The 13,994-nt window shown below is 48.1% G+C and overlaps 2 protein-coding genes across 2 annotated transcripts in view; one reads left to right on the forward strand and one right to left on the reverse strand.

Annotated features, from left to right (window-relative positions):
• Positions 1-9,770, reverse strand: part of TAF3 (TATA-box binding protein associated factor 3) — a 114,226-nt gene extending 104,456 nt beyond the window's left edge. Inside the window, exon 1 of the mRNA XM_068670078.1 lies at positions 9,478-9,770. Within this exon, the coding sequence (XP_068526179.1) occupies positions 9,478-9,643 (166 nt within the window). The 5' untranslated portion in view covers positions 9,644-9,770. The remainder of the gene's footprint in view (positions 1-9,477) is intronic.
• The window catches only part of ITIH5 (inter-alpha-trypsin inhibitor heavy chain 5), a 134,511-nt gene that overhangs the window by 16,937 nt on the left and 103,580 nt on the right, over positions 1-13,994 (forward strand). The window lies entirely within an intron of this gene.

Raw genomic sequence — 13,994 nt, forward strand, 5'->3', positions numbered from 1 at the left:
AAAATAAAATAAAATACAAGAGAATGATGTTTTTGCAAAAATCCAGTTAAAAAAAAATTAACCTGAAGATCTGTGCTCAAAGATTACAACCTGCCACTGCTCACCACCAGTAACGGAGGTTACTGACCCTCAGTTTTGCCAGGTTTACTGTTTATTGGGCTATAAAAAAGTTTTGGGTTAATACTGTACTCCCATTTAAAAGTGTTTTGTTTCAACCCCTACCATTTTAAACAACTGTACGCCAACAAATACAGCAAGTAAACCAAGGCAGCAGCAAGAGGCAGATTTACCTGGCAACAGACAATTAACACCGTGCAATACCATTCAAAATAGTTTTCTATTTCATAATGTACATTGAAATGAACAAAATAAGCCCTCAATACACAGAAAGTGCCCTTTTACCAGCATGTAACAGAACAAAGATTATTTTTTTTAATCTGGAAAATTAACAATTCCATTTTGCTGCACTAATGTAGTTCATAGGTAGCAAAGTAGAAGGTATCTCATTTATCTCTCGATAACAAAAATACTTTCATAGCATCTTTCCATCAGATGAAATCTACCAGCTTCATAAACTATGAGTCACTTTACCTACCAGTTAGATATACCTCCCAGATGAAACACAGCAATACCACGCAGTGGTCTGATGAGAAGAGAACATCCTATTCTAACTTTCAGGGACTGATTTCCTGCGGTGCATTTTAAATTAGACTCTAGAGCAAAAATCTTTTCCTTATGAAAAACACAATGAATTCTTACACTATTCTGTTACACAATCTCCAAAACAGTCCAACAGAGGAAGCAGTTTTTTCCACGCATATAATTAGGGTCAAAGATTTAAATTATACAGCCCAGAAGTCCTCCAAGTGCCTCAGTTTCTCTGAGCAGAGGGCAATTCCTCCAAAGGCCTCCAGAGGGAGAACTGGGCACCTGGCCTCAGTACCTAAGGCACCACTTTAAGCCTCATCCTAACTTCTTGTAATCACAATAATAAAGATGCCTTGGATCTCAAACATGATTTTTTTTAAAATTTTATAAAATTATTCTGAACTATTGAAGTTATATACAGTTGGTTTACAAAGATATTGTATTCCTACAGGATAATAAGCTGGGATTTAGTTTTTCGAGTTACTATGGAAAAGCAGCCCGTGCTTACTGCAGGAACACAACGACTGTTGTGAATGCAGGATCTGAAACCCCAGCCTTGGAGAACTGGGTCGGGGGGATCTGTGATCTGCTCTTTTGTTCTTCCTTGAACCTAATCTCCTCTTGATTTAACTGGAAGCCAAAGCAGGGCTGGTTCTCACTTCACTGGATGAATTCAAGCTCCCAGCCAACTTATGCCTGCAGGTACATTCAGAAAATAAGAATTTTCTTCTAGAATTTCTCTTCTTAGTCTCGCGGTGAAGATAAGGGTAATATTCAGATTATGGCTTTGATCCTCAGCTCTACAACACAGGCCTCTTGTGTGACTCTGGGCAAGTCGCTGGTGTTTTAATTCTCTCCTCGGCTAAAATGGAAATCGGAATAACTCAGCACCTCTTTTGTCTGTATTCAGAACAGGAACTCCGCACAACAAGAATCATCTCGTATTTTGTGTTTTTATGATATAGTACGAGTGCAATACTGATTTCCCCTGCAGACTTCAGGGACAGAAATCTGGAATCTCACACAAATGTAATTACAGCTATTGCCACTTTAGGGCAGTTTGGAGATCCCTGTAGCCACTGTGCACTTGACAGGTGAGTTTTTTATTTATTAAAAAAATAAACTCAGTTGACGTGGATAAGAAAATTTGTGTTGTCATTTTTAGTGATCTTCAGACAATGCAGATACCTGTGAACTTCCTGAACCACTTGCTAAAGCATCGAGACCTAATGGGTACAAGTTGGACAGCCAGTTAAAACGAAATCCCCAGGGAAACTTTTCAACAAGATCAGAATTAGAGCACGTTTATTCCCTGGATGCTCTTGAAGTGCCTGGCTGTGTGATTAGGAGGACAGGGATGGTCCACAGCGAGCCTCAGCACTCACACCCAGGTGGGTATCACCTAGACCTGGAGAGTGTACCAACAGACATGGGTGCACCCCGTGCTTGTGTCTGCCCTGTCTTGGGAGAAAAATCAAGCCCACAAGCAGGGAAAATGCCTAAATAAGCTCCCCAGCCAGATGTTTGGGGCACATTTGAGGCAGGATGCATCAAGAACTACAAGGCAAAACACCTGCCCCATGGCAGTGGCTCCACGACAGCATTTCAGGAGCTCTGTTCAGCAAGAGCCTCTTGTCAGCTGCACTGCCACGTGCTTAGGGTGAAGGGTTAGTCCAGTTTATGGCTGTGATACAAGAAGGTCCTTTTCCAGTTCTGCTTGTGATCTTTTGAACCTCCAAAACCAAACTGACACAAGTAGCAAGTGATAAATGCTAAAAAGTATTTCTTCCTACAAGTGGTTATTAAGAACCTGGGGCAGAGAAGCAACTATCACGAGTGTTTAAGGCATGAAAATATTTAAGCAACCGTATCATTAAAAAGCAGGCTCAAAAGATGAGGGTAACAGATTAAAAATGCCTTCTTTTTTAAATGAAGAAAAAAAAGCACATAGAGAAGTTTCATTTTTATGTATCTCCACCCAAAGAAGTCATGACAAGTTGTAAAACTGATTAAAAGCTCAGAACTTCCTGAAAACTGTCACGGGAATGAAAGCGCTGATCATTTCACCTCTTCTTTTCAAGAGAGACTACCCTGAGTGAGAAAGGCGAACAGAAACAAGTTTCAGTTTCAAAACACTTATCAGCTGGAAATACATACAGCACACAAATGTATTAAATGTAACTTCAGGTGATTCATCAAACATGAAAAAAAAAATCAAGCTTGTGCCTTTATACTTATGAATGGTCTAACATTTCTCTTTACTGTCTGGTTCAACAAAAAAAAAAAAAAAAAAAGTGACTGAAAAGTGACTGAAATAGCAGAAGCCAGACACATGAAAGAGAATGCTGACAAACACGTAACTCTCCTGGTCTTTTAGTTAGTCTTAGGGATTTTTTCGTGACCTAATGATGCCAAAAAAAAATTAATTCTGAGCATAGTGAACTTCTCTCGATATTCTTCAGATATTTGTTTAAAAATTCAGATGCTGAAGCCTTCCAGTGCCAGCCTAATGCTGCTCCCTGTATCGCAATGCTTCAAATAATATCCATTCTCTAGGACTGGAAAGAGAAGCAAGCAGGTGGGAATGCTTCAGGCAGCAAGACAACTCTTCTCCTTCCCCAAAGAACAGAGAACTAGGAGAGCATCGTTCTCACAAGCTTTTAGGCTGTACAGTCCTAATTGGCAACTGAACACTGAAACTGATCTAGCTGCGACAACCAGCCCCAAACCAGCACGTCAGGAAGCTGCAGGAAGGGCCACGCAGTCACCTTACCCTCAGCCTCAATTATGCACAAGTGAACAACAGGCGAGGAGGGATCTGCATGCAGAAGCAGATCCCAAACCAGCACCGGAGCTGCAGGGAAGCAGCAGAACCAAGGCAGGTGGGCAGTTTTCCAGTCCTCAGCCCTACAGCTCCGTGTCACCTGCAGTTAATTCAATTAACCTGCAGTTAATTCGGCTCCACTGCAAGCCACCTGACAGATATCCACGGTGTCCAAAGAAACTGCAGGAGCTGAGGCTGGCACAAGGAAAAACTCCTGTGCTTTCCTCCAGTTCAGCCTCGGGAAGGGCTGATGGATGGATTACTTCTGTCCTGCCTCCACCTCCCCATCACCTCCCACTTTGAGGCCCAAAGATCACGCCAGTCAGTGAAAAATTAACGAGTGAGTAAGGGCAGGACAGAGAGCTTTTGGTTTCGTGCCTTTCTTTTCTTTTTAAGCAGGGAGAAACTGCAGCTCTATAATAAATACACTGAGAAGAACTCATCAGTCACTACCCATGCAACACGTGCAGCCTCTTATAAATAGCTCAGCGTTCATCCTCATGGCTGGTATCAAAGAGAGATTATTTCATTTTTAAGCAGGGGATTATTTAGGTACAGCTCCTCAGCTCCCTCACAGACTCCTTGTGCTGCAGCAAGATGCACGGCCCTGCCACACATTAAACCTGCACTGATGGTTGGGTAAGTCAGGCAGACAACTCACCACTTCAATCCTGCATCCACAGGAACAGCCAGAAGCACACAGCAGATTATTTAGTAAGTATACATGCCTTGTTTGAGAGCACTTAACTGGGGAAAAAGAGCCTTATTTATGTAGTTTTACCAAGCAGGCAAAAGAATCTTCTTGTTACGGCTGCTTGGAGTCTGCTCCTTTTCCTGGTAATAAATGTCAAGCAAAAAAAAAAAAAAAAAAAGAAGTTGTCCTTCATTGGTAGCCAGCAAGTTAATTAGCTTAAAAACATCAAAATTTAAGGTTATCAGGACATAAAGAGGTACACTTATAAGAAGCGTTACTGGCCCTGGACAGATACTGGTTACAACATTCAACATCAGAGCAGGGAGTCTACTCACTGAAACTGAGCACCAAGACCTAATGCTTTGGTCGAGGTTACTATTATTTGATTTAGGTTATGACATACTTAGAAGGTTGAAATATTTTTTTAAAAAATGAAAAAAATCTACAAGGTAAATTTGATTGATGCCAGGTCAATCCTCTCCGCTGCGTTAATTCCAGTGGAAATACCAGCCTGCTTTTGGCATTCTCCACAGCAGAGATTTGCCGTAACTCAGTTCAGTTTTCCTTTGCAGGAGACAGCTCCAGGAAAACTAGAGCAGTTTTTGAGCCAGCTCTATGTTGGCAAAACACTTTGCAAGATCTGTCATTTTGCCTTCTGAGACAAGGTTGTGCTCATCAGATCACACCCTGCCTTTATAAATGCATTTGTATTATTAATATAAAATTTAATGTATTAAAATAGAGGGGAACTTTATTTATAACTTCTTTCATGCTCGTATAAAAATAGTCTTTAAAAAAATCCATTCACGTGATATGAAATCAAACTTTTAATCTTTGCTTCCTGCAAATTTCAGCAGAAAGAAGCGAGAGCATATCCAAGGATTTGTTCAGCATGGGAAACCCAGGGAAAGACTGGTGAAAAACTCGCTTCTCTACCCAGAACACCTCCAACGTAGTTTATAATCTGCTCCTAAAACTAGAAGTGCAATCTAAATCTGTCCTGTTTATAAAACCAGGGGTAAATGTGTTCTGTTATATCGTACAGCTTTACACCTCTGCTGCAACATGCCCCAGCGTCCTCAGTGACTGAAGCTAAGCAATCTGGTTGCTCTTTAAAGCAGCGTAAGAGAAGAAAATCAGACTTTTGGGGGCAGAGATCATGCCTCCTGTCTCCATCCCTCTGATCAATAACGTCGCTCACACAAACACGGTGGCAAGTGGACTCTTGGACTGGACATCCACGACCAACTGCCCCGCTGCCAAGTTGTGTTGGCTAAACTCTTAAACTCACAGCAAATGAGGCTGTCTTCACTGGATGGTGTCCCCAGTATGACATTTGCAAGGAAATCACAGGGGTTAAGTCAAAGCCCCAGCTGTGCTGCTGCTTCTGGCAAGCTCCCGTGGACCGTGAGTGCAAAAAGCAGCAGCACACGGCAGGGAACCTCTCCCTAAAACAAACAAGGGCAAAAATGGGCATCCTGGCTCTCAGAAACCACACAATGCCAGCTTGTTTGGTAGCCCAATGCCTTAATTACACATTCCAGCACCGTGTTCCAAATGTTTTAGTGTATAGACATGCATGGGAAGCACACAGCATAGTGAATAACTTCCTCTTACAAGCTTTCAACAAAAATAAACAGCATCATACGAAGGCAACCCTTACTATCTCCCCTGTAAGTTCACCCTCTCCGCCCCCAGCACAGATATTCCGAGGCATTTCGCAGCATCAAACCCCTCGAGGCCGCTTTGCAAATCCTTTTCCCTTCTATTAACAGCCCCAGAAGCTCCCGTCAACCGCAGCCACTGCAAATGCAAAGAAACAACAGCAGAAAAGCACTGAAAATCCTGGACGCGGCTCTCCTAATGGGATGTAACAGCTGGAACAAAGATCTAACACAGCTGGGAAAGCCGTCACTTTCTTCTGCAGCTGAGAAACTGCGTGAGCAGCGATGCCATGCTTCTCAGAGCAATACCACACGGTCGCAGCTACGTCGGGGTAAATCCATCCCAGTTTGAATACAAAGATTACGTCCCCCCAGCTGACAACCCTGCTAACTCGAGCCCAACCGGTCTGACTCCGAGATAACGCGCCGACAATGAAGATGCTACAATTGGGATTTAATTAATTCCCCTTCTGCCAAACCGTGGCAAAATCCTGCTCATTCATCCCAATCTGGGTTTGTACAGTGACTTATTTTAGGAGCGAAAGGAAACGAGGCTGAAGAAGCGGTGAGACATCAGCTGAGCGTTAAGAAGTCTTGTCACAAAGCTTTTAAAGAAAGAAATACAGGAATTATTTTAAGAGAGTTTAAGAAATACCGTATCGCTGGCATGAAAACAACACGTTCCCCTTCTCACTAAATTATGTACACATGTGATACATCTTCCTTCTCCACACACCGAGGAGGAAAAAGATTTCCTTCCCCACTTTTTGGGGTACCCAGAGCTAGAGGGGACGTTTTATTTCCACTGTCTCCCACTGAGTATTTCCAATTCCTCAAGCAACAAAAGGCCAAAGCTGGATTTTCCTCACCTCTGCACCTTTTCCTCCCGGGCTTACAAGAGCTGCAGTACCTGTGGCAGAGTCAGCCATGCCTGGGAGGCAACGCTGCTCCCCAGCTCACCTCTTCCACCAGCACCGCTCCACCAACAGAGCATCAGCCTGGAATTTACACCGACCCCAGGGCAAGGGGGAGCTCTGACCGAGCCGAGGCCGGCTCCTTTTTTACCCCGTAGCCCCGCTGCTCTGAGCTGTGTGTGCTGTCTCCTGTAACATCCTCACAGGCAGCTCCTATTTGGGCTCAGGCACTGCACACAGCTTCGCATCCAACTTTTAAGACCTGGCAGCAGCACCTCCAGACCCAGGCTGCTCCTCTCCTGTGGGTCTCTGCTCCGAATTCACTCTGAACAAGCAGCCAACAACGCCCCTGCACCCCCAGCTTTATCCCCGCTCCAACCCTCACAGACCCAACAGCAGCACTGGCAGCCCCCCGTCCCTCACGTTACACCCCACAAATAGGGCAGCAAGGTTTCATCCTTGCTCCCAGCCACCTCCCCATGCTCTCCCGGACCCAGCAGGATCCTGGCATCCCCTTCCTCACGTTCCTGTACCCCAGGCATCTGCTCACTCTCCTCTGCCACACGCGATACAGACCCGCCAGCACCCCCACATGCTGTAGGGCCACCAGCCTCCCTCAAATCTTACCCTGTGGTGTCCTAAACAACCCTTAGGGCCTCACAATGTCACCCCGTCCCACTGCCAGACCCAGCAGCACTGTTTCTTGCCCTGTTCTCAACCCTCCCCACTTCCATGCGTTCACACAGACCCCACTTCTTTCTCTTGTCCCTCTTGGCGTGGACTCCCCCTTCCAGGCCCCAGCAATGGGGCTGGCGGCCCCGTTCCCCCCCCTGCACAGCCTCACTCCAAATCCAGCAAGGCCCTGGGCACCCCGTCCCGCTCCTTCACTCCAGCTCCTGCTGATGACAGTTCAGCAGTGGTGTCAGTGCCAGTCCCCGCAGTCAAACCCCTTCCACTGTATCCACATGGGGTGGCTCTCACCCCATACCACGGGCACCAAAATGACACCCTTCCCTCTCCCCATACACGTACTCCCACCCCTTACACGTGCAGCCCTGTTGCTTCCCCTGAACGCACATCCCACATCTCTCCTACAGCTCCATCAATCCTCCAGAAAACACTCAGACACATCCCTGCCCTCACACACAGCGGCCCCACAGCCCCTGACACATTCCTGGCCCCTCAGCACCGCTGCTTACCCCATACATACACACCCCCAGCATCACATATAGGACCCCATGCCACCCTGATACACGTTAACCTCTCACCCCAGGCACCACAGCTCGATGACACTCTATAGAGGTATGCCCATGGCCCCACAAGCACAGCTCCCCATATTGCTCTTAGCCCCATAACCACCAACACTCCCCACAGCCTTCCTACCCACAGTCACCTTTCCTGTGACCCCAAAAGATTGCTCCTACCTCCACTGTCCCCAGGGCTGCCCTACTGAGGACACTGGGGGTGTTTAGCCTGGAGAAGAGGAGTCTCAGGGGAGATCTCATTGCTTTCTGCAACTGCCTGAAAGGAAGCTGTGGGGAGCTGGTGGTCGGCCTCTTCTCATGGGTAACTAGTGATAGGACCAGAGGGAATGGCCTCAAGTTGTGCCAGGGGAGGTTCAGGTTGGCAATGAGGAGCCATTTCTGCTCAGAAAGAGCAGTCAGGCACTGGGACGGGTTGCCCAGGGAGGTGGTGGAGTCACCGTCCCTGGGGGTGTTCAAGGAGAGGTTGGGCGTGGTGCTTGGGGACATGGTTTGGTGGTGACAGTGGTGGTAGGGGGATGGTTGGACCAAATGATCTGGGAGGTCTTCTCCAACCCTAATGCCTCTATGACTCTCCTTACTTCCTCTACACAGCCCCCAGTCCCGGCCCAACACCTCCCTTCAGGGAACCACAGAACAGCTGAGATGGGCAGGGACCTCTGGAGCTCACCTTGCCTGACCCTGCTCCCCCAGCCCACATCCGAGCGGCGCTGACCTTGTCCGTTCCCGCAGCCCCTCTCCCCATGGTGTTCCCCAGCCTTCTGCCCCCAGCACCACCCCCAAAAACCCCATTACCACTCCAACACCCCCACACTCCTCCATCACTCTCCAAGTCCCTCTCTCACCATCCCATCACAGCCCCAAGCCTCACAGATCTCCTCATAACCACCTCAAGACACTCATCTCTACCTCAAGCCCCCCATTACCCCGCCAAGCCCCCCAAACACCTCCATCGCTATCTCAAGATCTCCAAAACCTCACAGCACCACCCCAAGTCTCCCATTACTCCCATAAACCCCCCAAACCCCTCGCTACCACCCCCAAAACCTCCTCATTACCCCCCTAAACCCTACAATCACCACTCCAAACCCCTCATCTCTACCCAAAGCCTCCCCATCACCCCCTCAGATCCTCCACTCACCACCCATAGCCCCCCAAATCACCTCACCTCCCCCAAGCCCCCTCATCTCCCCGAAATTTCCTTCATCACCCCCCAAGCCCCTTCACCTCCCCCAAAAATCCCCTCATCACCTCACAAACTCCCCTCACCACCCCCAAAGCCCCTTCATCACTCCCCAAACCCCCTCACCTCCCCCAAAACCCCCTCATCACCCCCTCAACCCCCCATCACCACCCCTAAGCGCCCCAAACCCCACCTCCACCTCCCCAAGCCCCCCCATCACCCCCAAAACCTCCCCGACACCCCCCTAATCCCCCCCCCCTTTTTTCCCCGAGCCGTCCCCTCACTCACACAGCTCGCAGTAGCGGTGGCAGCCCCGGCCCAGCCCCTGCAGGTACCGCTGCAGCACGTCGGTGAGGAGGTCGCAGGCCGAGACCTGCACCGAATCCCAGCCCAGGGCCTGGCAGATCTGCGCCACCGACACCCGGAGCAGCCACCGCGAGTAGGTCTCGCACATGCCGCCCTCCCTGCCTGCCTCCCCGGCTCCACCGGGCCGGGAGGGCCGCGGCCGCCTCACGCCGGGCCCGCCGCCGCCTCCGCCGCCGCCATCTTGGCGCTGCCGCCTCTCCCCGCCGCCCGCCCCGCGCCAGGCGCCGCCGCTCCAGCGCCGAGCGCATCGAGCGGGAAAGGGGAGGGGGGGGGGCTCGATTAGTTAGGCTGGGATGGGGATTTTTCACAGAATCACAGAATTTCTAGGTTGGAAGAGACCTCAAGATCATCGAGTCCAACCTCTGACCTAACACTAACAGTCCCCACTAAACCATATCCCTAAGCTCTACATCTAAACGTCTTTTAAAGACTTCCAGGGATGGTGACTCCACCACCTCCCTGGGCAGCCTGTTCCAGTGCCTAACAACCCTTTCAGTAAAGAAGTTCTTCCTAACATCTAACCTAAAACTCCCCTGGCTCAACTTAAGCCCATTCCCCCTCGTCCTGTCACCAGGCACGTGGGAGAACAGGCCAACCCCCACCTCGCTACAGCCTCCTTTAATGTACTTATAAAGAGCAATAAGGTCGCCCCTGAGCCTCCTCTTCTCCAGGCTGAACAAGCCCAGCTCCTTCAGCCGCTCCTCGTAGGACTTGTTCTCCAGACTCCTCACCAGCTTCATGCCCTTCTCTGGACTCTCTCGAGCACCTCGATGTCCTTCTTGTAGCGAGGGGCCCAAAACTGAACACAGTACTCGAGGTGCGGCCTCACCAGAGCCAAACACACTTCCTCCAAATTTGGGGGAAAAAAAGGGGGAAAATGAATATGAGAGGCTGAAGATGAGGTCTCAGCTGGGTACAAGAGGATGAGTGTGAGAGACTAAACATGAGGCTGAGGCTGAATATGAGAGGCTGAATGTGAGAGGAGGTGTTGTGTACAAGAGGCTGAATATGAGGTCCCAGGTGGATGTGAGAGGCTGAAGAAGAGGTGGAGGCTGAATATGAGAGGCTAAATACGAGGGTCCCAGCTGAATATGGGAGAATGAATATGAGGTCCCGGCTGTGTATGAGAGGCTGAATTGAATATGAGAGGCTGAATGTGGGAGTAGGCATTGAGTATGACAGGCTGAGTGTGAGGTCCTAGGTGGATATGAGAGGCTGGATATGAGAGCTGACGATGAGGTGGAGGCTGAATATGACAAGCTAAATACAAGGGTTCCAGCTGGATACGGGAGGCTAAATATGAGGGTCCCAGCTGAATACAAGAGGCTGAATATGAGGTCCCAGCTGAATATAAGATGGAAGCAGAATATGGGAGGCTAAATAGGAGGTCAAAGCTGAATATAAGAGGCTGAGTATGAGGTCCTAGCTGCATACAAGAAGCTAAATATGAGGTTCTAGCTGAATATGATTATGAGGTTCAGTCTGAATATGAGAGGGCGTTTCTTTGCTGTGAGGGTGACAAAGCATTGGAACAGGTTGCCCAGAGAGGTTGTGGATGCCCCATCCCTTGAGATATTCAAAACCTGTCTGGATGTCATCCTGTGCAATGTGCTCTAGGTGATCCTGCTTGGCAGAGGGGTTGGACTGGATGAGCTTCAGAGGTCCCTTCCAACCTCAGCTATTCTGTGACTCTGTGACTGAGCCAGGTCTCATTCTGAAGCCACCACTACCTCCCCGCACTTCTCCCAGATATATATAACTGAATTGTGTTCACTTTTGGTCCTCTCAGTACAAGGGCATCGAGGCCCTGGAACATGTCCAGAAAAATGCTATGAAGTTGGTGAAAGGCCTGGAGCACCAGTCCTGCGAGGAGTGGCTGAGGGAGCTGGGGTTGTTTAGTCTGGAGAAGAGGAGGCTCAGGGCAGACCTCATTGCTCTCTGCAACTGCCTGAAAAGGAAGTGTGGAGAGCTGGGGGTCGGCCTCTCCTGACAGGTAACTAGTGATAGGAACAGAGGGAATGGCCTCAAGTTTTGCCAGGGGAGGTTCAGGTTGGCAATGAGGAGCCATTTCTGCTCAGAAAGAGCAGTCAGGCACTGGGACGGGTTGCCCAGGGAGGTGGTGGAGTCACCGTCCCTGGGGGTGTTCAAGGAGAGGTTGGACGTGGTGCTTGGGGACATGGTTCAGTGGGTGACATTGGTGGTAGGGGTTGGTTGGACCAGATGATCTCGGAGGGCTCTTCCAACCTTAATGACTCTAACGTGGCCTAAGCCACAACCTCTTGGAGGCTGTGGCTTAGGGCTACCATGTCCCACCTCGTAATTCCCACACAGTCTCACCACATCTGTCACCACACAGATGACACATATTGTCAACCTGGCATCAGGTTGGTTTTGGAGCAACCTCCTGTGCTCCTGTGGAAGTTGCAGGGTTCCTGTGCTGCAAGGAGTGTGAATCTGAGAAATGGGAGGGGAAATTTTAGCATAACAGAGAGGAATCTTTGACAGTGATGGGACTTCTCGAGGATACAGGAAGGAGCCTGATTTAAGACACTTTAAAACAAAATTGATTTTGAAGCCAGGAGACTTGTAGGGGGTTATTTCTTCCTTGCAGGGAAAAAAAAAAAAAAAAAAAAAAAAGGAAAAAGAAAGGCTGACTTGTTACACTCCTCCCCTTTCTAATTTCAGTAATTGAAAATGTGTTTGTGAATCTCTTCTGGAACTGCAGGTTGTTGCACAGGGTGGAACCACAAAAACAAGCAGACAAACGTCTGTAAAAGCATGTTTCTGTGCACTTATCTGCAGGTAAGAGGTCCCACTCCAGTGCCATCCCTGATAACAAGACAGGGCATAGCCAGGGAACTAGAACACTCAAAAAAACAAAACAAAACAAAATAAAACAAAACACCACCACACACACAAAATTAAAGCCAATGACTTTTAATCAAACAGTGGAGAGCAGGATGAGCACAATGAGGGTGGAAAAGTATGCAGCCTTGCTGCAGTGTGTGGATTCTTGAATGTAAGATAAGGAAGTGCTTGAATTTCATGAGGGAAACAGGTCTGAAGTAGAAAGTGTGTAAAACCCTATGCACCCAACATAAGCCAAATAATTGAGTTTGGGGGATCTTTGGGGGAGTAGAACAACAGATTTTGGCAACAGATGTAGCAAAACTGGGAACAATGAGGAAAGTGTTTATGGGGGGAGTTGTTTATTTGGGAAAAAAAAAGAGGGCAGGGAAAGGATGAAATGGTGGTGGTGGGAAGTAGGATCCAGGAACAAAAATAATAGTTATTATTGGTGCGAGGGGTGGAGTGAGGAGCAATGTGAGCGAGGGGTGGAGTGAGGAGTTATTAGTGGTGAGAGGGGTAGAGTGAGGAGCAATGCAAGTGTTATATGATACTGCTTGGGTAGACACTAACACAAAAGCTGAACTGTAACTCATTGTGTGTAACTAATCCGAGTGTGAAACACAGAATTGTAAATAATAGTGTTGTATTACCAGAAGTTAATTAGTTTGTGAATTACTCCTTGATTTATTAGATAATTAGTAGTGTGCTAATTAGTCAATAAACAGTCTAGTCTCTCGGGTCAGCCACCTCTCAAGCCTGCAATCTAGGGAGAGGGGAGTGAGACTGATGACAAAGTCTGTCAGTTCATCAGTTTTCAGGACATGGCATGTTCTTTGCTCACTCTCTTCAATCCAAGCAGCTTTGGGGAGTTTTGAACTGGCATTTCCAATCTTCTAAAAAATTTTTGAGCATTTTAAGAAGCTGCAAATGTACAGCTCACCTGTTTGAAGTTTCACAAGCATTCTTAAGGGAATTAACATGGGATTCAAAGAGTTGGAAAGAACGTCCTTCTGTGGACGTGCTACTTCTGTGGTACCTAGGAGCATATAATGCATAATACTAGGTCAGAAATTTTATGCAGAGCTGTTGTAGTCACTGCAATGATTGCAAAGTCAGAGGATGTTAGGACTGCAGTATCTGAACTGCTGTAAAATCAAATGCTGTTACTCAAACAAAAGATTAGAACCTTTACCTATCATCTCAACAACAGAGAATGGATTCAGGAAACTGTCCTGAAAACGCTGGGCCAAAGCACAAGGCAGAATGTGCTACACCATGGCAGGTCCAGCAGCCCTGGCAAAAATGCAGCCTGCTGGGCAAGAGGGCAGCACAAAAAGACAAGGACACCCCAGGGCCTGCAGTGGGAACACAGGTTTGACCCAGGCTGCGTGCTAACCACTTCCTTGTGTCTTGGAAGGGGTAAGGAGGGAAAGCAGGCTGGTGGATATAAAAAGGATTTCCTTGCCTGAGGGCAATTGAGGGACATGATGTATGGGGGACAAAGGGAATGATCAGACAGGATGGAGAAGGCAGGAGGTTTGTTTCCCTACTTCAGGGTGCCCTAGCATGCTGCTGCTGCACCACGGAGT

This window comes from Anas acuta, chromosome 1, assembly GCF_963932015.1.
Source record: "Anas acuta chromosome 1, bAnaAcu1.1, whole genome shotgun sequence".
Classification (NCBI taxonomy): domain Eukaryota; kingdom Metazoa; phylum Chordata; class Aves; order Anseriformes; family Anatidae; genus Anas; species Anas acuta.